Here is a 23,973-nt window from a genome sequence, read left to right on the forward strand (position 1 = left end):
CGTGGGAGAAGCTTCTGCTGGCAGCTTGTGCCATTGTTGCCGTTGAAAACGGCTCCCGTCAGTGTCCTATCACCCAGGAATCCTGGCCAGCGAGCTGGGCTGAAGTTTGCGGCTGCTACTGGAGCCAGTCCCACTGCCGGCCACTTCACTCCTGGAACCTTCACTAACCGGATCCAGGCAGCCTTCCGGGAGCCGAGACTTGGGGTGGTTAGGATCCCAGGGCTGACCACCACCCTCCCACAGAGGCGTCTTCTGGTAACCCCCCTGCCATCACTCTGTGTAACACAAACTCTCCTCTGCGCCGTGTGGACATTGCCGCGCCTTGCAACAACAAGGGAGCTCGCTCAGTGGGTCTGACGTGGTGGACGCTGGTCCAGGAAGTTCTGCACGTGCGTGACGCCATTTCCCGTGAACACCCATGGGAGGTCACGCCTGATCTCTGCTTCTACAGAGAACCTGAAGAGGTTGAAAAGGAAAAGGCTGTGAGCAAGGAGGAATTTCAGGGTGGACGGACTGCTCCAGCTCCAGTGAGGTCACCGCTACTCAACCTCAAGTCGCAGACTGGTCTGCAGGCGCAGCAGGTGCCCTCTGTGCCTGTTCAGCAGTTCCCTCCTGGAGCCTGGCGCTCTCAGCCTGCCGTGCGGACCGGTGTGCAGCTCCCACTGTTCTGGGCACTGAGTTGGTAGGAACAACCCCGGAGTGGTCTTAAGCTGCCCCTCGACAAAGGCAAACAAAATGGCAATAAGGTTAACAGAAGTGAACAGTTTCAAGATAGATAGATAAATAAATAAATAAATAAATAAATAAATAAATAAATAGCACTTGCAATGCACTAAGCAAATGTTAAGCACTAGGGATATAACTGTGAACAAGACAGATTTAATATTTGTTTCTGAAGCTCATGTACATGAGTCCCCTGCTTTTCAAAAGTTCACGTTACACCACTTCTCTTTATGAAAGACCGATGTTAGTACTTGTTTTTGACGACCAAAAGAAATCCAAAAGAGGATTTTCTCAAAAAGGCACGAAGCAAAAATAGCGTTCAGCATCTGTTTTGCAGTGAGTGGTTACAGAGGCAGTGTGCATCCCAGGCCGCGAGAGTGACCCTGCCAAGCTCCTTCCCCTGGACCTTCCCCGGGAACTCGGCATCTCAGCATCAAGCTGCTTTAAACTGCGGCTGTGAGCATCTGTGCTTTATCTCAATTTATTTTGTACATCTGTTGGCAAGACGGGTCCTAGGGTATCAGAAAAGCCCAAGAAAGATTATTTTTTGGGTCTGAGAATGCTAAAAACCTTTTCATATACATTAATGATAATTGTTTCTTTGCTCTCTGCCATTTCTGCTTACAAAAGGTTTCAGAGGAACACTCTACTTTCCCATAACAGGGGAAACCCGTACCTGGAATAAAAGATGATAAACGAGTACTTACCAGTGTGATGGGTGTTTTCGAGACTTGCTTGGTGCAGGGGGGGCGATAGGAATATTCTTGGTCATTTGGAAACTAATCGTTCCAGTAAAGTGAGTTTTTAAATTTAAATAGACTCTTTCAAACCTTAAGAATTTAATTATTTTTTACTCTTTTATGGGAAAATCCTCCATTGGTCTTTCAGTTTCATAAACCTATCATACTCTGGGCAGCCACAGGACTTGAGATGACCATTGGATATGGCAAGGCAGGGGTTGTCTGATTGCGTCAGTCTGGGTTATCCAGGAAACAGACGAGACAGAGTTAGAAGCATAAGAGATTTTTTTTGGCAAAAAAAAAAAAAAAATCTCAGACCTGACACCTGAGACCAGAAGGAAGGAGGACCAGGCAGGAAGATCCTCAGATGAAGTTATAGTCTGAGGAGGTTTCAGACAGCCCAGTGGGGAGCACCAGCATGCTGGGCAGAAATGGGGGGGCGCCTTCCACCACTGCTGTGTCAGGGACTGGGGGCTCCCTCCACGCACTCCAAAGATGATGGTGTGGAAGTGCAGCACCCACAATAACAGGCTTGGGATACCCACAGTAACTAGAGGGAGAGTGGAGTTTATGGAGAGGTTGACGACGGCAAGATGAAGTTGTCTTCTTCTGATCGCTTCTGTTTTCTGAGTAAAATACGAAATGAAATCATCAGGAACGGGGATAGTACAATGAAGAGAGAATGGGGTGAAACTGGGAGGGTGAATGGATTAGGGGAACATAACCAGACCGCAGAAACTTCTTGAGACTTGTAGACGTAAATTCAAAGTGACACTTGTAAGCAGAGTCACACAACTGTCTCCAGCCACACCCCCCGCTTGGATATAGGTGTGGAGAAGGCTGGGTCTTGCAAGGCCAGTATGACAGTGGGGCAAGGATGTTGAGGATGCGTGTAGATGAGGGCAGGGCTCATGAAGTGAAGGTGTGAGGGGTAGTTGTGCTCTGACCCTCTAGCACCCTCCAGCCTACAATCCACTCTTCTGCTGTGAAAGGCATACCTCTATAGACTGCATCCCTGAGGCTCCCTTGCACTCTCTCTGACTCCTAGTTGACTTCGGCTGAGGGAAGGCACTGGCCAAAAATCAGAGGAGAGCTCTGGGGATTTATGGTCCCTGATTCCTCCTTGCCTTACTGTTTCTGGCAGTGGCTGTGGTTTCCTGTGGCCATAGCCCAGTCAGGTAGCCTTTCTCTCACTGTTCCAGCTCTCCCTGGGCTCAGTGAGCTAGCTTATTCTCTCCTTGGCCTCTTCAGGCTGTTTGTGGTCATGGCTTCCCACATTCCTTATCCCCAGGAACTTCCCTGTCTCTTGTTACTTCCCTCTACCTGCCCGCTCCTCTGTGAACAGGCCCTTCATTAAACTCTCAGCAGTTTAACCCTTCTGAACATGCCATCTATCCCTTGCCAGTCTTCTGACAGATGCAGAGGACAAATAGTGCTAAGACCTCTGAATGGGAGGCACCCATGGGGTTGAAGACAGTTGGGGTGGGACTAGTTGGCCCAAAAGGAAGTAGTCAGGGAGTGGGATGCTGGGAGTGAGTTCAGGTTTTGTGCACTCACCGGCCGTGAGGCGGTAAGGGCGTGATGAAGGGAGATGGTGCGGAGGTGGAGGTAGGAGGAGTGCATTGGAAGTGAGGAGTCAAGGCACCAGGAGGCTAGGGGGCTTGACACACACTTTGCATGGATGTTCAGTCACCAAGAATGACTGAAGGAGTAGAATCAGAAGGGAGCCAGGGAAGGAGCCAGCTGCCAACGGCTGACATGAACGAGGAGGAGTCAGAGAGCTTAGCAGATGATTGCCACAGGGGGAGAGTGGGTGGTACAGTTGGAGGGCATGGGTTTCCAGAAGAGTTGGGGCTTTTGAGCAAGGGAGAAAAACTGTCATCAGCCATAAGGATCATGCAAAACACCCACTCCACCCCTGAGTTCTATGGTATGTGAGGTGCGGGAGGGAAAAAATAGCCACCTTTCGACAAGGCACAAAGGAAAACAGGTTTCAGTTTTCAGTGTTCAGTTTTCAGTTAGAGCTGTAGCCAGGTTTCTGCATAAGACGGTGAAGAAAGTGGTGGAAAGTGTGGAGGTAACACAGCTGGAGTCCTAGGGGATAAAGTAGAAGGGTTAAGGGGCTGGTGGGGGGAGGGTTGGCTTTTAGTTTAAGTCACTAAGGGGATGAACAGAGTCATGTGGGGAAGAGACAATGGTGACGATGGGTGACGCTGGAGGTTTGCTTCTGGAGAGTACCAAGGTGGGAAGTGTTCTTATGCATGATAGAATTATCCTGGCGGTCTTTTAGGGGAAAGTGGGGAATCTACTCTAATTTTAACTTCCCTTTTAGGATTAAGGAGATTATAAGGAGGGGTGACTGCCACTAAGTCCTCTAAGCGTGGGTTATGGTAGCGGGGAAGGTGGTCTTACTAAGGCCCTTGGGGCTCTGGAGGATTCTTTTAAGCAGGTTGGTTGCTAAGGTGTATCCCACTGTGGGGGCCATCGCGTGTCCAGCATAGTGCTGGCCAAAGTGTGTACAGTCACCACATTCTGGGTAAGTGATTTTTTGGCAAATGTACCTTGGGCCCTCAATTGTTGGGATTCTCAGGATATTTTCAGTGATGCAGAAAAGGACTAAAGGCAGATTATGTGGATTTGGGTCTACCCAGGAAAATGTTTGGCATAGGGTTGCTGTCGTTCTGAGAAATAGGAAAGAAACAGAAAGACGATCTTTGCCCTCAAAGGGGTTATCTCTAGTTGGCCGTATGAGACCTACCCAGGGATGACAAAACCCTTCTGAGATGACGTGAGAGTCACATGCAAGAAAGTGCCTGATTGAGTGAGAAGGAAAATGTGACTGTTGCATTTCGGCCCGTCCTATATGACAGAAGGATGCGAGGACAGGAACTATTTGTTGCATGCCTACTGTGTTCCAGGCATTTTGCTTTCACATGGGTTATGTCATTTAGTCTTCACAAAAACCCTATGAAATAGGTGTTATTTCATTTTATTTAAAAAAATTTTATTGTTTATTTTTGAGAGAGAGAGCGCGAGTGAGCATGAGTGGGGGAGGGGCAGAAAGAGAGGAGGACAGAAGATCTGAAGTGAGCTCTTCACTGACAGCAGACGGCCCGGTGCGGGGCTCGAACCTACGAACCATGAGATCATGACCTGAGCTGAAGTGCGATGCTTAACCGACTGAGCCACCCAGGTGCCCTAGGTGTTGTTATTTTAATTTAAAAATGGGGAAACTGAGGCTCAGAGAGGCTAAGTAATTTGCCCAAAGTCACAGGGCTAGTAATCTGTTTGCCAAGCCCGTTCTTGTTTCATGTAAGTACTCCTCCAGGAGCTTCACTTACCAGGAAGATGTTGAACTTCCAGAGAACAGTGATTGTCAACCTAATCCATTCCCGAAACACAGCACATATTTTAAAAGTTTATTTATTTGTTTTGAGAGAGACGGGCCGAGAGAGAAGGAGAGAATCCCAAACACAGAGTCCAATGCGGGACTCGATCTCACAAACCTCGGGATCATGACCTGAGCCAAAATCAAGTCATATGCGTAACTGACTGAGCCACGCAGGTGCCTCACTTTTTTTTTTTTTTTTTAAAGCAGGTCATGGGGCGCCTGGGTGGCTCAGTCGGTTAAGCGTCCGACTTCGGTTCAGGTCACATTCTCACTGTCTGTGAGTTCGAGCCCCCGTGTCGGGCTCTGTGCTGACTGCTCAGAGCCTGGAGCCTGTTTCAGATTCTGTGTCTCCCTCTCTCTCTGACCCTCCCCCTTTTCGTGCTCTGTCTCTTTCTGTCTCAAAAATAAATAAACGTTAAAAAAAAAAAATTAAAAAAAAATAAAAAAAATAAATAAAAGCAGGTCATTGATCTGTTTACATGCCATTGTTACATCATATGTGGTAAGTTGTTAAAACATAATTGCACTCATATTGTAAGGAATAAATTATATTTCTATGAGGAAGCAAATTCGTTCCATTCATAGTTGGAAATTATATAATTTCCTTGAGTATAAATTTTACTGCTATGGCAACTGTAAACCAAATTTATAAGGCTGCACCGTTACTAGTAGGGCAGACTGGAAGGAGGTGACACAGCATGACCGGAGGTGAGTCTGACCATTGAGGGAGAGCCGGCTGGTAACAGTTAGAGTCTGTGACCCACCTAGACCCCTCCTGTGTTCCTCCAGGGCTAGGACACGAGTCGGCCCAGGACATAGGATTATGACTCTAGAGGCTTAAGGGGCCCAAGGTGGGCTTTCTCCCCTTTGACCTATTTAACTGATTTAACTTTGTTTCATCTTACTTTATTTAACACATCAAGGGCCCCGAGTCAAAGCTTCTCTGGTAGAAGAGAGATCAGTTTCAGAGAGCGGTGAATGCCTAGGGAAGACATGGAAACGAGAGAGTAAATACTTCCAAGAAGTTTCACTTTGAAGAGGAAGAGAAAGCAGGGTCTGCAACTACGGAGGAATAAGGGAGCCAAGGTAGATTTTGTGCAGGCTTTCGAATGATGTGACTGACAGTCGTGCCTGTGCGGATGACTAGGAGGAGGGATGAGAGGGAGAGTTGAAGACACTGGGGAAATGGGAACAGGTGGCATCAACGGACTGAGGTCTCTGTGGTAGACAGAGCATAGATAGAGGAGTAACTTTACAAAGGAGGGGATGCCAGTTTTCACCCCAAAAGGAAGGAGGAAAGGTCAGTAGGGACAAGGCAGTCGTAGATCTGTGAGTAGAGGTTCCCCCACTTGGGTGGTGAGATCAGGAGAGGCAGTGTAAGGAAGATTGGGAGCGAGATTCTTCTTCAGAATGAATGAATGGGGGAAGGGGGACAAATGGCAGTAAGAGTGGAAAGAAAGATGGCTGAAGGAGCAGGGTTTTTTGTTTCTGTTTTTGTTTTCCCCAGGGTGGCACTGTAGCGGTTTGGAGAGGAAGGAGATTGTCAGTCCCACTCAAGAGGGCAGAAGGAGATTGGTGGGTTGAGGGGAGGGCTGTGATAGAGCCAAAGCAAGTGGTGAAGAGAATGTTTGGTGGAACAGTCGAGGATGTAGGGGATTTTATTTATAATGGAATGGATTGTATTAGTCATAACTCTTCTAGTTGCAAGTGACTGAAAAGAGGACATAGTGGGCTGAAAGTTAACAGATTGAAAAAGAAAAAAGAAAACAAAAAAAGCTTAGGGAGCTAGAGTGCCGTTGTGGATCTTAGAATCTAGAACCAGGCATTTGACCTTATCGAGACTCTCAACATATCTCCTTTTTTTCTGTCTTCTGTTTCAGCTTGGCTCATTTTTCCCTGTTATAAATGGGCTTTATTTACATGGCATAGAACATGGTTTCTTGGAAAATCTTTCAGAATAATCCCAAGGAAAGACCCAGACTAGTCTGGCTTGGTAGCATGATCATTCCTGGGTCCATTTTTATGGCCCATTGTGGTCACCCACTTTTCCCTGTGGGTAGGGTAAGTGAGTTTGTTACTGGAGGGTGTGGAAGAAGGGGTGTTGGGCAAATAACATGAACCACCACAGGTGCTTCAGAGAACATGGTGTAAAGGTTCTGGAGGTGGAGGAACAGCAGGAAGTGGTTGGATCAGGGGAGAAAAATCCAACAGCAGCATGTGCATGAGTGAATGAGTGTAACAGAGGGTGGGGTGACTCGTATTTGAGGCAACAGTCGAGGACCGTGGCGACGTGTGTAGTAAGGATTTCGGAAACAATCTCAGCAGACACAGATAGACAAGGGGGTCTTAGTTTGAATTTGTTGTGCTTTCAAGAGGGTCCTAGTTCTCAGGAACAGACAGGAAAATGGTAGTAGGTAAGCAGTTCCTGGGGAGGTTGTCACATTTGGGAGATGCTTCATAAAATAATTGGGCAATTACATCTGCCCGGGAGGCCATCCAGTAGATCACTTTCATCTGAGGAGGATGAAATAATGAACCCATCTTTCTGTGCAAAATGCTTTCTTAAACTGCTTTTAACATTAGGTCTTGTGCCTCAGGGAATTTGTGACTGATTGAACTGAGTTGATATCTTGGAGCCATCAAAAATGGTATAGGGCTCAGTGCCTCTAAGACAAAGCTTACAGCACCAATGAAAACAACTAAAATGTATATAGTTTCTTGCAGCCTCCCAAGTGCTGTTCATAATATTAATTTTTACCTCATGTCAACCTAGAATGTAATATTATTCCTATTTCAAATGAGGAAACAGAGGCTCAGCAAAATGACTTGTTTAAGGTTTTACAACTATTACATTTTAACTCCCAAGATGAAGAATGTGAATTCTATCTTATAAAATCTCATAATCTTATGTAAGATTTTAGCAGAGAGCAAATTTGGTGTTTTGTGGAGTTTAATTGGTATAAATCAAAGTGAAATAATCATAAGGACTATGTGACTATATTCTGTCAATAATAACAACAACAAAAATAATAGCAACTGATATTTATTGGGTACCAAGCATTATGCTGAACACTACGGATATTTAATACTCATAACAACTTATTGAGTTAGGTACTGTTACCATTCCTTTTCTTCAGATGAGAAATTGGTTGGACAAATACTATTGCTAAACCATTACCGTTAACCACCACCGCCAGCACCACGATGAATGAGAACAGGAATTGAACGAATACAGAGAAATCAGTAGTTTACTTTAATTTGGGGCAGGAATACCAGACTGGGGAAAACAGAAAGGGGTCTATCCCTGAGACTGTCTAAGACAAATGTTAAGTTTTGTCCCTGTGAAACAGGGCAGTTTTATTTCCTAGGCAATTTATCACTCCTTCTGAGATCACTCATAATCACTGGCATTTTCTTTGGTCTTCAGATTGCATCCACATCCTCAAATTAGGGCATAAATATTGCCCTGCTAAGTGGAGGGGGATTAAAAGAAATGAGTAACCAAGGACTAATTCAGCTGGGGATGTGGAAAAAATGGTGATGCTATTTACCTAAAGGGCGAATTGGAAGAGGGCAGTAATCAGGAATGTAAAATTGCACATTGATGTGTGGTCTTTGGGAGACAGCCAAATGAAGAGTTTCTGCAGTTAGCAAAGGATTTAGGCCTGGGGCTTTAGTGAATGAGTCAAGTTCAAGCATACATCTGGAAATTGTTCAGCATGATGGTAATGGTTGACACCACTAAAATGGATTCGATCTTTGAGGTGGTGAATAAAAAGAAAGAAACAATGTATTTAGTCTGGGGAGTACCCTTAGCAAAGAGATTGAAAAGGGATCAGAAACTTAATTATGTATATGGCATTTAATAACAATGATTTTCAGAGTGCCTTTCAAACAGTAATTTCCTATGAAGCTTCCATAAAATCTGAATGATGAAACTTTTAAGCCCACCAGATTCTTTTACTCTATAATCCCAATAAGTGATTTATTTTAGGCTAAAATGCCCTTGCAAGGAATGTGCTGGTCCAAAGGATAGTATTATTACAAGTTATTTCCTCTGAAGTTGAAACCCATTAAAAAATACTGAACCAGACAAGTAATAAAATGAGGGAAAGAAAAGGAGAATAATTATATTAACTGAATTTTAAGAAAAATTGCTTTAAGACTAGTTTCCAGGAAGCCAAGGCAAAAAGTGAACATGGTGAATTATCTAGACATCATCTCACGTATAGTTTTGAAACATGGTTAATGTTTAGTCTTACATGGATTCTCTTTTACCTGGAGTATCTCATGAATGGGTTTTACATGGGGTCTGGGATGCATGTATTTTTAAAAATTTCTCCAGGCAATTTTGATAATTAGCCAAATTTGATGAACACTAGTCTAATAAAGAAAGCACAGCAGTTCATAGAAAAGAGAACCTTTTATCCAGCTCTGAAATCTGAAAGGGATTTTGTTCCATGGAAACCAAAGAACACTGAATAATAAAATAGACAATGTCCTTGATAGGTAGCATTAAAAAAAAGATAGAGATTTTATTTGTGTGTATCTCACAGCAACCTTTGATAAATAAAAGCCAACAACCCAATACTAAATTAGAATTCTTTTTTTTTTTAATTTACATCCAAATTAGTTAGCATATAGTGTAACAATGATTTCAGGAGTAGATTCCTTAGGGCCCCTTACCCATTTAGCCCATCCCCCCTCCCAAAACCCCTCCAGTAACCCTCTGTTTGTTCTCCATATTTAAGAGTCTCTTATGTTTTGTCCCCCTCCATGTTTTTATATTATTTTTGCTTCCCTTCCCTTATGTTCATCTGTTTTGTATCTTAAAGTCCTCATGTGAGTGAAGCCTTATGATATTTGTCTTTCTCTGACTAATTTCGCTTAGCATAATACCCTCTAGTTCCATCCACGTAGTTGCAAAAGGCAAGATTTCATTCTTTTTGATTGCTGAGTAAGACTCCATTGTCTATACATACCACATCTTCTTTATCCATTCATCCATCGATGGACATTTGGGCTCTTTCCATCCTTTGGCTATTGTTGATAGTACTGCTATAAACATTGGGATGCATGTGTCCCTTTGAAACAGCACACCTGTGTTCCTTGGATAAATGCCTAGTAGTACAATTGCTGGGCCGTAGGGTAGTTCTGTTTTTAGTTTTTTGAGGAACCTCCATACTGTTTTCCAGAGTGGCTGCACCAGTTTGCATTCCCACCAGCAGTGCAAAAGAGATCCTCTTTCTCTGCATCCTCGTCAACATCTGCTGTTGCCTGAGTTGTTAATGTTAGCCATTCTGACAGGTGTGAGGTGGTATCTCATCGTGGTGTTGATTTGTATTTCCCTGATGATGAGTGATGTTGAGCATTTTTTCATGTGTCGGTTGGCCATCTGGATGTCTTCTTTGGAGAAGTGTCTATTCATGTCTTTTGCCCATTACTTCATGGGATTATTTGTTTTTTGGGTGTTGAGTTTGGTAAGTTCTTTATAGATTTTGGATACTAACCCTTTATCTGATATGTCGTTTGCAAATATCTTCTCCCATTTTGTTGGTTGCCTTTTAGTTTTGCTGATTGTTTCCTTTGCTGTGTAGAAACTTTTTATTTTGATGAGGTCCCAATAGTTCATTTTTGCTTTTGTTTCCTTGCCTCCAGAGACTTGTTGAGTAAGAAGTTGCTGCGGGCAAGATCAAAGAGGTTTTTGCCTGCTTTCTCCTCGAGGATTTTGATGGCTTCCTGTCTTACATTGAGATCTTTCATCCATTTTGAGTTTATTTTTGTGTATGGTGTAAGAAAGTGGTCCAGGTTCATTCTTCTGCATGTCGCTGTCCAGTTTTCCCAGCACCACTTGCTGAAGAGACTGTCTTTATTCCATCGGATATTCTTTCCTGCTTTGTCAAAGATTAGTTGGCCATACTTTTCTGGGTCCATTTCTGGGTTCTCTATTCTGTTCCATTGATCTGAGTGTTGGTTTTTGTGCCAGCTAAATTAGAATTCTATTGGTATCAGAAAAGAATCATCTGGGTTGATAGAAGAAATTATATTCCTTGGTCCTCTCTAGAAATTCTGATTTGGTAAATCTGGGAGGTTCCAGAAATGTGTATTTGTAGTCAGCTCCCCAGTTGATAGCGATCCAAGTGGTCCAAGAGCACATTTTGAGAGACTAGATGGCTAAGAGTATTCCTGGGAGTTTCAAGTTTAGATACAAAATTTTGAGATATACCATTTTTGATAAACATTTTTACCTTTTTTGAAAACTGAAACAGGAGAAGGAGGCTGGATTATCTACTTCCACAAAGTATGCTGGGAAGACTTCTGTGGTATGAAACCAGAGAGCTTCTGCTAATAAAAATTTTTCTTCACCTCTTGGGAAAATATGAAGAGCATAGGTTGCTTTATATGGCTCCAGAGTAGATGTTAGTCTCACCCTAAAAGGAGGAAATGGATACTGAATGGATTAAAATCTCATGGAATTATGGGGACAAACATGGGAAAACTAAGTAACTGATCTTTTGTTAGAGAAGTACTTTCCTCCAAACTTAAGTACCAAGGATATCACAGTAGTATTATAATCATGCACAAAATAAGTTCATTATAGCCTGGATTGCTGCAGCCTAATTTATATTTGGAAACCTCTGATTTGGAAAAATACTATTTTCTTCAGAGGAGTGCTTCTATGGGGCCAAAGTTCTTAAAAACGCTAGTAAACGTAAGTGAGGAAATCTGTCATTTTAGTGTTAGCTTGCCTGCAAATTCTGTAGTGGGTAACTTAACCAACTACAGAGAAAGTATTTGTTGAGAGATAGAGGCAAAATCTTTTTCTCTTTACATTGGCTAGTTACTGAATCCTAAATTCAGTTTAGATCTCAATGGGAGAAACTTGAACTATGTTAGATCTTTAGTACTGTACTGTGTTATGATTGGAATACAAAGTTGGGATCTACATACAGCTATAAATAGCACTCTGCTGGCTTCGGGTAACCTCAGGTCTAGTTATCTTTAGATGGTTTCATACTGCAGTGAAACTTTAAAGGCCATGGACGTCCAGTTCACCTTCATTCTCCAGGTCCTACAGTCTAGATACTAGGTATAGGATTTCCTCTTAGGGGAATCTTTATGCTTGAGATTTGTATCCATTAAGGATTATGAACTTGGAAGATTCTTACCCTTTGGGCTAAGAGAACAGTAAATAAGCATGTGTCTCATATTGTTTACAATTCCTGAAGATTTTTGCAAGAGCAAATTCTATGACAAAAGTGCTTGCTCCACCGGACTAAAAGAGTTGGAACTTACCCATTGCATGCTATCACTATTTTGACATTAAAATGTTTAGTTTATATCACATTTATTTAAAAATTTCTTTAAAAATTTTTTATTTAAAATATTTTTAAAATATTTAAAAGTTTATTTAAAAATCAAATAGTGCCAACAGGAAAACCCTTTCCCAATCTCTTCCTTTTTTTAAGATGCCTTTTCTGGCATTAATGAAATTCTAACCCTTTTATTTCCTGATTTATCAATTTTAGACTTTATTGACTTTTTATTATCATAGGTGATGATTCAGCACTCACAACCTCTTATTTCCTTTCTCTATTATCCTTATACCACATTAAAGAAAAGTTTATTTACTCATTTTGAGAGAGAGAGGGAGGGAGGGAGAGGGAGAGAGAAAGAGCAAGTGAGCATGAATAGGAGAAAGGCAGAGAGAGGGAAAGAGAGAATCTCAAGCAGGCCTTATGCTGTCAGCATGGAACCCAACACAAGGCTCGATCCCAGGAACCAAGAGATCATGACCTGAGCCGAAATCAAGAGTCAGATGCTTAACTGACTGAGCCACCCAGGTGCCCCCTTAACACAATTTTTAGTCAGTGTTTACATTATTGCCTAGGTAGAATTGCAGAGACCAAAACTATTTCATAATTATTCCTTCCTTGTGTAGCTTGTGTTTTTTGGAATCAGTGCGTGCCTCATTTTTTCCCCCACCAGTATAGTTTTCTATTTACTGATCATTGTTTCAGTTGTTCAGCTAGTGCTGTTGTAGGACCACCACAGATTTTTCCTCCCAAAGGCTCAGGAGTACCAGATAATCAATCAGTTTCCCCTCTGGAGATCTCTTTTTGAAGCCCCTACCTCCTCCTGCCCCGAAATAAATAAATAAATAAATAAATAAATAAATAAATAAGATAAATAAATCTAGAGCAGGGTTTAGGCACACCTTTGCCTTAGAATGTACTTTTGACGTTTTTCTATTTTGGATTTACTATATCAGTTGTATGCCTTTTTCTTGTTCTTCTGGAGTACATTATCCAGCAGTTCCTGAGAGGTGCATGGCAGACATAAACTTTTTGAGTCCTTGCATTCACACATGGCTGATAGCTTGGTTGGTTATAAACTTCTAGGACAAATCATTTCTCCCTCAGATTATTGAAGGCATTATGTCCTAATACACACTGAAAAACAAAAACAAAAACAAAAAAACTGTGCCGTTTCGATTCATGTTCCCTTCCAAGTGATTCCAAATCCCCAATCCTACTACCATACCCACAACCCAGAATCTTTTAAGATCTCCTCCTTAGCCCCTGAAATTTTATAATGTTATGCTCAGAAATCTTATAATGTTATGACTTAGTGTGGGTTGTTTTATCTTTTTTGTATTGCTGGGCATTAGTAGACCCTTTCTTTTTTTTTTTTTTTTTTCAACGTTTATTTATTTTTGGGACAGAGAGAGACAGAGCATGAACGGGGGAGGGTCAGAGAGAGAGGGAGACACAGAATCGGAAACAGGCTCCAGGCTCCGAGCCATCAGCCCAGAGCCCGACGCGGGGCTCGAACTCACAGACCGCGAGATCGTGACCTGGCTGAAGTCGGATGCTTAACCGACTGCGCCACCCAGGCGCCCCTGTATTGCTGGGCATTAGTAGACCCTTTCAACTGAAAGACTCATGTCCTTCAGTTCTAGGACATTTTTTTGTACTTCTCCTTTGATAGTTTCTGCCCAATTTCAGTCCTTTTTTTCTGGAACCCCAATTACTTTGATATTGTACCTCCCAGTGTTCTCCCAAAATCTTCTATCTTTTCCCTTCTGTTTTCCATCTTTGTTTTGTTTTCCAAAATTTCTATTTATTTTGGTTATATCTTTACTTAATCAGGCTTTTTCCTAGAGCTGTGTTTCACAGCATCCTGTTCTTGTTTTACAAATTATAATACCTTCCCTTATCTAAGAACACTAATAATTAAAATATTTTTTTGTATACTCTTTTTTTCCCTATCCCTGCTTATTTTGTTCTTTCATTTCTTATGAACTTTGGATTTCTGTTTATATTAAGAGATATTGATTGGGAACTGTATGTATGTGTGGGTGGGCTTCCCTGTAGGGAGATATAACTAATCTGTTGGAGAACTCCTATACAAATTTATGTAAAGTTCTTTTTTCTTTTTTTTGTCTCTACCATTCACTTTCTCTAGAGATGAAATTCCCAATATTCTATCTAACATTCATCTCCTTGGAAGCCATTGTTCTGGGGACAGGTAAGGAAAGGGGAATGGGAGTTTACTGTTCTTTCACTTAATTTTTTTTTCTGGCCTTCCACTTCTAAGAATAAACTTTGGTTTCTTTTTTGGGGCAGCTGTTGCCTGGCTGTGTATCACTCGGGTATGTTGCACATATAAGCTTTCAACAATCCCACTTTTAGAACAGAGCACTGCCCCCACCTTCTGTAGCACCTGGTGCCTGTAAGTCCTAATCTTCTGAAAGGGTTGTTAGGGTGACTTGGCTCTCTTCCTTCCTACAGCAATTTCAGGATATAGTTTTATCCCTGCCCTAGCTCTATCTGTAGTCTTGCAAAATTTGGTTGTAATCTATGCGGTCCCGTCTTGCATTGTGTCTTCTCAGGTTTATACGTTTTACTATTATTTTTTTAATTTATAACTCTGTATACTTAGTATGTATTATTTTTTATTGGGTCTTGGAAAGGAGTAGCAATAAACATGTAGTAAATCTGCCACAAATGGTACTAAATAGAATTACATTCTCAAAGAATAATGCTTACTGTTTTTTAAAACTGCCTATAATGTTAATGGATTTTAATGTGGATTTCTTGGGGATTCAGAATTTTAGCATTTATGTGCAATCTTTCAGGATAAAATTGGTAATATGCAGTAACAATATGGTAATATTGTTGAGGATTTAATGTTATATAATCCAATAATGGGTAAAATAAGCATAAACAGTACATAAGAGTATTTAATACTACTGACTTTTTTTTTTTTTTTTTGGCTGGTAAAACACCTCTGTCCTAGTGATTACCCTATCCTTGATCAAGCTATTTTTGGTATCTTTCCATAGATATTTTCTGCATATGCAAGTAAATACACCTATACATATCCCTCCTCCACTTTAATTCCAAATGTTTCAGAAGGCCCAGCTCCATGGAGGTTGGAAGTAAGACTTTCACAATCAATGTTTCAAATATTGAACCTTTTTCTTCTATCAAAATGAAGTCTCCGTTCAAGCACCCTGCCTCCCCCCCCCTCCCCCGCCCAACGGAATGGGGGAAAAGACCGATAATGGTGCATTTTCCCGGTACAACAATGCCTGGAAGTTCGTAGCGTGTCTCACGCCGGTCCACGCTCTGGTAAGCACAGAGTGATTTGCAAGGGAGGTGGTGCTAATGTATCGTCCTGGCAGGTTGAAGAAACACCTGTACTTGAATCTTTTCTCGTTTTCTCTAGGATTTTAGCTTCCCTGCTACTAGCCAATTTTACTTTTTCTTGAAGTGACAATTGGGGACGTGAAGATACTCCCAAATAACTTAAAAACACTCAAAAACTCTCACAGAAATACACAGGAAAGGTTCAGTTTGCATAGAGTTGGTCCGGACATTCTGTGAGCTACTGCAGGGAACTGTTTTATCATACACTGGAAGGAAAGGAAAACAATTCAGTAAGGAATCCATATTGCTCTAGAATCTTCCTTTGACTCTTCTTTATCTGAGGACAGACCTCATCCACTCTGGCTACAGGGGTAGGCATGTGACCAAACCTGGGCCAAATTACAGTACCTTATGTCCTGTACAGCTGAGACTGGCCTAAGGAATGGGTAATGAGCCAGTGTAAGTCACAGAGCCCTTCCCCTAGGATTTTTTCAAACAGAACCTGAAAGCATCAGTTTTGCTTGCTGGTTATGGAGCGGTTAGGATATGAGCCCAGAGAGGCCTGTAGCCATGTCTCCTGCCTTGTGAAGAAGCCAGTCTGATCCGCATAAAAGGAAATAGAGGTGAGAGGTTTGGGGTTGTATTGATGGGATCCATATCTTTATTCTTGTTCACAAGCCTGGCTCCACCCTTATCCTTCTTAGGTTGGTTACATGTGCCAACCAACTTCCCCTTTTGCTTAAGCTACTTGAAAATAAGTTTCTGTCACGTGCAGCAAAATAGATCTTGCCTATTCGGCTCCAGTTCCATAGACCTAAGTGCCTCCTAGGTATCTCCCTCTGTACGTTCCTTGGTACTTCCAACTCATCTATAGTACAATGCATCTTTCCTTCCTTAACCCATTCTACCTTCTCTATTTCCTGTATTTTCTCATCCTGGTTATCAGGTCAACATCTACCCAGCTGCCCAAGCCAGAAATCTAGATCTCTACTAGACTTCTCCTTTTCTACTTGATCCCCCTCTTTCAAGATCTAGTAGTTTCTAAGTGCTATTCCTTTTCTTAAATACTTCTTATACCCTGTCTTCTACTACCTTTGAGACCCCTTCTGCTGCTCTTTTTCTTCTCACTGTACTGAAAAGGCCAATCTCAGAATCCTTACCCAGTCCACTGTTGAATGGGGTTCCCTTCTGGTCCCAGATGATTGGTCTAGAGTAGTTACATAAAGGCTGGTCAGTAATATAAAAGATGGGATGGCAGGAAAGCACTCTTGAACAGGGACACTGAAGGTTAATTACACCAAGCAGGTCCTCTTCTAGGAGGAGATCTGCATCTGAGACATGTACAGGTCTACTCAGTTGTTGTGAAACAGAAGTTGAAGATATACAGAGAAAGGCAAAAGTGATGACAAGGAGAATGCACATCCTTGAGTAAACAGAAAATGTGTTTAAGCAGAAGCTGTGAGTAATTCAAAACTACTGAAAGGGTATATTGAAAGGAGGGTATAGTAATTGGCTATGACAAACAAAGAGGAATGAAATCACAATGGTTGGGAACCAACTCTTGCTGTTGGGAAGACAACAAAATAATACTACAACTGCTCTAGACTATGATTAACTGTAAAAAAATTTTTTTTAATTTAATTTTTTTTAATTTACATCCAAATTAGTTAGCATATAGTGCAACAATGATTTCAGTAGATTCCTTCGTGCCCCTTACCCATTTAGCCCCCCACCCAACAACCCCTCCAGTAACCCTCTGTTTGTTCTTCATATTTAAGAGTCTCTTCTGCTTTGTCCCCCTCCATGTTTTTATATTATTTTTGCTTCCCTTCCCTTATGTTCATCTGTTTTGTCTCTTAAAGTCCTCATATGAGTGAAGTCATATGATTTTTCTTTCTCTGACTAATGTCACTTAGCATAATACCCTCCAGTTCCATCCACGTAGTTGCAAATGGCAAGATTTCCATCCTTTGGCTATTGTTGATAGTGCTACTATAAACATGGGGGTGCATGTGTCCCTTCAAAACAGCACACCTGTATCCCTTGGGTAAATGCCTAGTAGTGCAATTGCTGGGTTGTAGGGGAGTTCTATTTTTAGTTTTTTGAGGAACCTCCATACGTTTTCCAGAGTGGCTGCACCAGCTCGCATTCCCATATGATTAACTTTCTAATTCCTAAATTATGCATATTCCAGCCTGTGCGAAGCATGGCTGGATGACAATACATTGGTTCCTGTGAAATTTCTATGTTCCCTTGATTCTTTTTGTCTCTAAGACCTCAACCCACAAACATTATACTTAGTTCTCCAACCATGTGATACTCTGCCATATCTGTTTATGTGCATACACTATTTCTTCCAACTGGAACAATTCTTCTCATCTCCTAAACATCTCTAACTTCTAGGGGTGCCTGGGTGGCTCAGTCAGTTGAGTGTCCAACTTTGGCTCAGGTCATGATCTCATGGTTCATGGGTTCAAGCCCCATGTTGGGCTGTGTGCTGACAGCTTGGAGCCTGGGGTCTGCTTCAGATTCTGTCTCCCTGTCTCTGCCCTGCACACTCTCTCTCTTCTCTCAAAAAAATTTAAAAAAAAAATGTAAACATTTCTAACTTCTTTACCTGGATACCACTTACTCATCTTTGAAGACTGGGCTCAGGCTCCTCTAAGCTTTTTTTTTTTTTTAAATTTTTAAAGTTTACTTATTTTGAGAGAGAAAGAGAGAGGCAGGGAGGGGCAGAGGAGAGGGAGAGGGGGAGGGAGAAAGAGAATCCCAAGCAGGAGCTTGGAGTGTGGAGCTCAAATTCATGACCTGAGCCGAAACCTAGTGGGTTCAACCGACTGAGCCACCCAGGTGCCCCATCCTCTAAGCTTTCTATAACCCAACCAAATTTCATGTACTGCATATTGTAACTATGTGTCTCCACAACTAGAATATAAGCTTCTTTTGAGAGCAGAGATGCTGTTTTGTTCACCTTTGTGTCCCCAGTGCCTGATCCAGTACCCAGCACAAAGCTGATATTTAATGAATGCCATTGTTTTTGTTAAAGGTCAGTTGCTTAGACTGAAAAATCAGGAAGTTGAAGGGCCTTCCATTATCACCCCTCCTCCAATAGGTCCACTTGCAGTGGTGCCATGGTACTTAAAAAAGACCATGATTACATGGCTTTGCGCAGATTTCTTCAGTTCAGAATGCCCTTCTCATCCCTGTCCCCTCACTCCCTCCAAGAACAGAAGTAGGGAGACCAGAGTTATAGGCTATGGCAGTTGTCCAAGCAAAAAATGGTGACGGCCTGGGCTAAGGACTATTGGTGGAGTAAGAGGCAGAGACAAGTTCCAGAGCTGGAACAGTCAGTATGTACTTGATGAAGAACTGGATATGATATGAGGGATGGGGCATATCAAAAATAACTATTGGGTTTTCTGGTTTGATCAACTGCTGTTTTATTCAAAGAGATTGGAAAGAATGGAGGACATGCAAATTAAGAGGTAAACTAAACATTCACATACACACATAATCAGACTTCTTGTCTAAATTTTGCTGGTATCTGCTATACTTAGGGAATGGGAATACAGATTTTTTTTCTTTTTTGGTGGTGGTGTTGGGGAAAATATTTATAGCCATTTTTTACCATTTTTAAAAAGTTTTTAAAATGTTTATTCATTTTTGAGAGACAGAGTGATACAGAGCATCACATTGGATAAATGCCTAGTAGTGCAATTGCTGGGTCGTAGGGGAGTTCTATTTTTAGTTTTTTGAGGAACCTCCATACGTTTTCCAGAGTGGCTGCACCAGCTCGCATTCCCATATGATTAACTTTCTAATTCCTAAATTATGCATATTCCAGCCTGTGCGAAGCATGGCTGAGGGGAGGGGCAGAGAGAGAGGGAGACACAGAATCCGAAGCAGGCTCCAGGCTTGAGCTGTCAGCACAGAGCCCGACGCGGGGCCTGAACTCACGAACCATGAGATCATGACCTGAGCTGAAGTCGGATGCCCTAGCTGACTGAGCCACCCAGGAGCCCCCATTTTTTTTTTTAACAATTTTTAAGTATACTGTTCAGTGGCATTAAATACATTCATGATTTATGTACAATCATGATCACAATCATCTATTTCCAGAACTTTTTCATCTTCCCAAATTGAATTCCTTACCCACCAAACACTTATGCCCCATTTCTCTGTCTCTCCCAGTCTCTGGCATCTACCATTCATTCTTTTTAAAAAAAAAAATTTTTTTAACGTTTATTTATTTTTGAGACAGAGAGAGACAGAGCACGAACGGGGGAGGGTCAGAGAGAGAGGGAGACACAGAATCTGAAACAGGCTCCGGGCTCCGAGCTGTCAGCACAGAGCCCGATGCGGGGCTCGAACTCACAGACTGAGATCATGACCTGAGCCAAAGTCAGAGGCTCAACCGACTCAACCACCCAGGCACCCCTACCATTCATTCTATTTTCTGTCTCTTATCAATTGGACTACACTAGGTATCTCAAATAAGTGGAATCATATAGTATTTGTCCCTTTTTACTGGCTGATATCACTTAGAATAATGTCTTCAAGTTTCACCCATATTGTCGCATGTGTCAGAATCTCCTTCCTTTTTTTTTTTTAATTTTTTTTTTTTAACATTTATTTATTTTTGAGACAGAGAGAGAGAGAGAGAGCATGAACAGGGAGGGTCAGAGAAAGAGGGAGACACAGAATCCGAAACAGGCTCCAGGCTCTGAGCTGTCCACACAGAGCCCGACGTGGGGCTCGAACCCACAGACTGTGAGATCATGACCTGAGCCGAAGTCGGACGCTTAACCGACTGAGCCACCCAGGCGCCACTATCTCCTTCCTTTTTAAGGCTGAATCATAGTCCATTGTCTGTATATACACCATTTTAGTTACCCATTCATCCTTAAATAGACACTTGGGTTGCCTCCACCTCTGGCTATTTTGAATAACACTGCCTTCATGAACCTGGGCATGTAAATATCTATTCAAGTCTTTGCTTTCAATTCTTTTGGGTATATACCAGAAGTGGAATTGTTGAATTGTATGGTAATTCTATGTTTAACTTTGGAGGAGTCACCACAATGTTTTCCATAGCAGCTGCACCATTTTACATTCCACCAGTGATGCCCGAGGGTTCCAATTTCTCCACATCCTCCCCAATACTTATATTATTATTTTTTTTGATAATAGCCATTCTAATAGGGATGAAGTGGTATATCATTGTGGTTTTAATTTTCATTTCTGCCGTGATTAGTGATGTTCAGCATATTTTCCTGTGCTTATTGGCCATTTGTATATCTTCTTTGGAGAAATGTCTATTTAAGTCCTTTGCCCATTTTTGAATGGAGTTGTTTATTTTTGTTATTGTTGAGTTCACAGTTATTTTGTAATGTGAAATGGTTTCAGGAACACAAGAGGTCTCTAAAGCATGAGAATAAGTGTTTAGAATAGTATGAACATGCTGGGGACCTTGGGAAAAGGAGCAGAAAGAGGTGAGGATATCAAAAAAAGCTTAAAAAAATTTTGTAGTCTTACCTTTAGGAAAGAATTTTAAAAGGGCCATTTCTCAGGATTCTGAGCTCATTTTAGTATTGTAGTTTGGCAACCTTGTGGGTTAAATAAGCACTGGAGAGCTGCCCTGAGAACTTAACCCCTATTCAAGAACACTACTTATATAAAAAAATGCCCTGTCTTATAAATCCTCTAATTAATTAAAAAACAACTTTTGGTATATAATTCATATATATGCTGATGACTACATACTAAAAACTAAACTTGAAAAAGTATGTTGGTTGTAGTAATGGACTACAGAAATAATTATTATATAATGACTTTAATTGGCATTATGCAATGTTGATGTTCATAAATTATTGTGGGATACCATTATAAGAAAATATACAAGATACAGGGCTATAGAACTAAAATAAAATCATAATCGATAGAAGCATGAAAACAAAGCTGTTATCTACAGACATAAAGAAGGATTATGTAGAAATCTGTGCTGTTAACTGCAGCAGCTGGAGAAAATAGTATTATTATTGGCCATTTGTAATAGATAACTAATCTCCAAGAATAATATTCAGTTTTAAATTACACAAATTCTATTATTTTTAAAGTAGCCATTTTATTGAATCTGTTGAACATGGATAAATTGTTGGATTCTGAATTTTTGATAAAATGTTATACGACTCAGGTTAGATAAGTAACATGTAAAATGTAAAATGTAATACTTATTTTAGAAGAAAATATGACAATATTTTAAAGTATATCTAGGGTTATTTTCAACGTTCTATACCCTGTCTTTCGTATAAATAATAGTTAAGAAAATCACACCATTCTCTAAAAACAAACCAGCACAAGCTTTCATTAATCTGCAACTAAAGATTAGCTTTCCATTTCTTGTCAGGATCCATGTTGCTAACTGTGGAAAGAAAATTAGAGAGTAAAAATTTAACAAAAGATAAGCAAATTTAATGGATTTTAAGTTATTTTGTGGCTAGTAAAGGCATTCATTCCTAAAATAATTTTATTGCTCAATATAAAGTGGGTATTTTTTTTATTTTTGGACATATAAAAGCATTGTTGAGGCTTCTACACAAAATTCGAGCTTTAAGCGGCTTGATTTTAAGGATTAAACTTCTAGAAATATTAATTTGATGAATTAACCTAAAACTAGTAAAGACAGATTGACTGCTTTAATATCTTTGTGTTACTACCTTTACTACTGCTAAAACATTTGGCTGTTCCCAAGCCTTCTACATGTGAAATTCTTTGTGGTCTTGTGGTTGGGAGAGGAGAAACTATCTTTCCATTACACGCCTTTGATTATAGTTCTGGTGGGTAAGAACTGCAACCCCTAAGCAAAATTCTAATTCCTGTGGGAACTTTAGGTTCCAACTTGTGGTCCACTGGCCTTTCACTATTAACCCTTCCTAGTGTGTTTCTCCATCTTACAGTGACGTTCAAGGAAGGACTTGTAAGAAAATATTTTAGATGCTGGTAATAAAAGAAGTGAAGTTTGGAAGTATACTTACAGATTTTTCCTTCTTTTTCTAATTTTATTAAATGAAGCAAGACATTATGTTCAGCCATCTTATATAAATGCTCAGGAACAGTCTAAAAGAAAGACAAGAGCTTTGAAAGAAAATATTTCCTTTTTAAAAAAGAAGTAAATCGTTTTGAAACTATTGAAGAAAAAATGCATCAAAAGGGAAAAATTTTAACTTAAATACATTTTTATAGAGGAATAATCAAAATGATTTCACCTTGTACATGTCTTGCTTTAGGCCACTGTATTTCTATCTATATACCTGTAGATCAAATAGACTGAACAGTCTAGACAGTTAATAGTGTCAGTTTTGTTCATCACTGAATACCCAGTGCTTAGCATAATGGCACAGAGTAGGAACTCCACATTTTATGAATGAATGAATAAATAAATAACTATAAAAAATATTCTAGATAGTTTTGATGATGCCACAGATCCATTGGCCCTATGGTTTATTTATTAGGTTACATGATAGTATCTTTGTATGTTTCCATTGGTTATACTACCTCTCCCATCATTTAGTTTTCATCCTGAAAATTTCCTTAGACTTCTCTTAAAACACTCATTAAAAAAAAAAGTTTATTTAATTTTTTTGGGGGGGAGGGGCAATGAAAGAGGGGTACAGAGGATCCAAAGTGAGCTCTGCATGGACTCATGAACTGCAAGATCATGACCTGAGCTGAAGTCAGATGCTCAACTGACTGAGTCACCCAGGCGCCCCTAAGCATTCATGCAACAATGAGTTGTATTGTTGACTCACTTCTTACACAACCAACCTGGCACAGCAGTATCAGATATTAATGTTCCCAAATATAAACTTCTAACCCCCAACTCTCCCTTAAGCTCCATTTACCATATCTGCCATTGTGATCTTCTAATTTTTTTTAAATGTTTATTTTTTATTAAAAAAAATTTTTTTTTTCAACATTTATTTATTTTTGGGACAGAGAGAGACAGAGCATGAACGGGGGAGGGGCAGAGAGAGAGAGGGAGACACAGAGGGAAACAGGCTCCAGGCTCTGAGCCATCAGCCCAGAGCCTGACGCGGGGCTCGAACTCCCGGACCGCGAGATCGTGACCTGGCTGAAGTCGGACGCTTAACCGACTGCGCCACCCAGGCGCCCCAATGTTTATTTTTTAGAAAGAGAGAGAGAGAGAGCAGGGGAGGGGCAGAGAGAGAGGGAGACAAAGAATCCTAAGCAGGCTCCAGGCTCTGAGCTGTCAGCACAGAGCCCATTGCAGGGCTCGAACCCACAAACTGCAAGATCATGACCTGAGTGGAAGTTGGATGCCCAACCAACTGATCCACCCAGGCGCCCCCAGCATTGTGATCTTCAAGATCTGATTATGTGACTCCTCTCCCAAGATCCTTGAGTGGCTATGCCCAGGTTTATTGGCTAAAGCCCAACTTTTTAG

The 23,973-nt window shown here is 41.1% G+C and overlaps 1 protein-coding gene and 1 long non-coding RNA gene across 2 annotated transcripts in view; both read right to left on the bottom strand.

The window, feature by feature from the left end:
- Window positions 1-10,750: 10,750 nt before the first annotated feature.
- LOC124507706 (uncharacterized) lies at window positions 10,751-17,118 on the bottom strand. The gene is made up of 3 exons (XR_006961110.1): window positions 16,670-17,118; window positions 13,073-13,307; window positions 10,751-11,285 (listed from the first exon to the last, which is right to left on the bottom strand). It is a non-coding gene; the product is annotated as an uncharacterized LOC124507706 (long non-coding RNA).
- A 4,205-nt stretch (window positions 17,119-21,323) lies between these two features.
- The window catches only part of LACTB2 (lactamase beta 2), a 29,129-nt gene continuing 26,479 nt past the window's right edge, over window positions 21,324-23,973 (bottom strand). The window contains exons 6-7 of the mRNA XM_047074022.1: window positions 22,544-22,625; window positions 21,324-21,930 (exon numbers count right to left, since the gene is read on the bottom strand). Coding sequence (XP_046929978.1) covers window positions 21,887-21,930; window positions 22,544-22,625 — 126 coding nt within the window. The 3' untranslated portion in view covers window positions 21,324-21,886. The remainder of the gene's footprint in view (window positions 21,931-22,543; window positions 22,626-23,973) is intronic.

This window comes from Lynx rufus, unplaced genomic scaffold, assembly GCF_022079265.1.
Source record: "Lynx rufus isolate CCGP_SWC_20201006 ecotype Redwood Valley unplaced genomic scaffold, mLynRuf1.p SCAF_12, whole genome shotgun sequence".
NCBI lineage: Eukaryota > Metazoa > Chordata > Mammalia > Carnivora > Felidae > Lynx > Lynx rufus.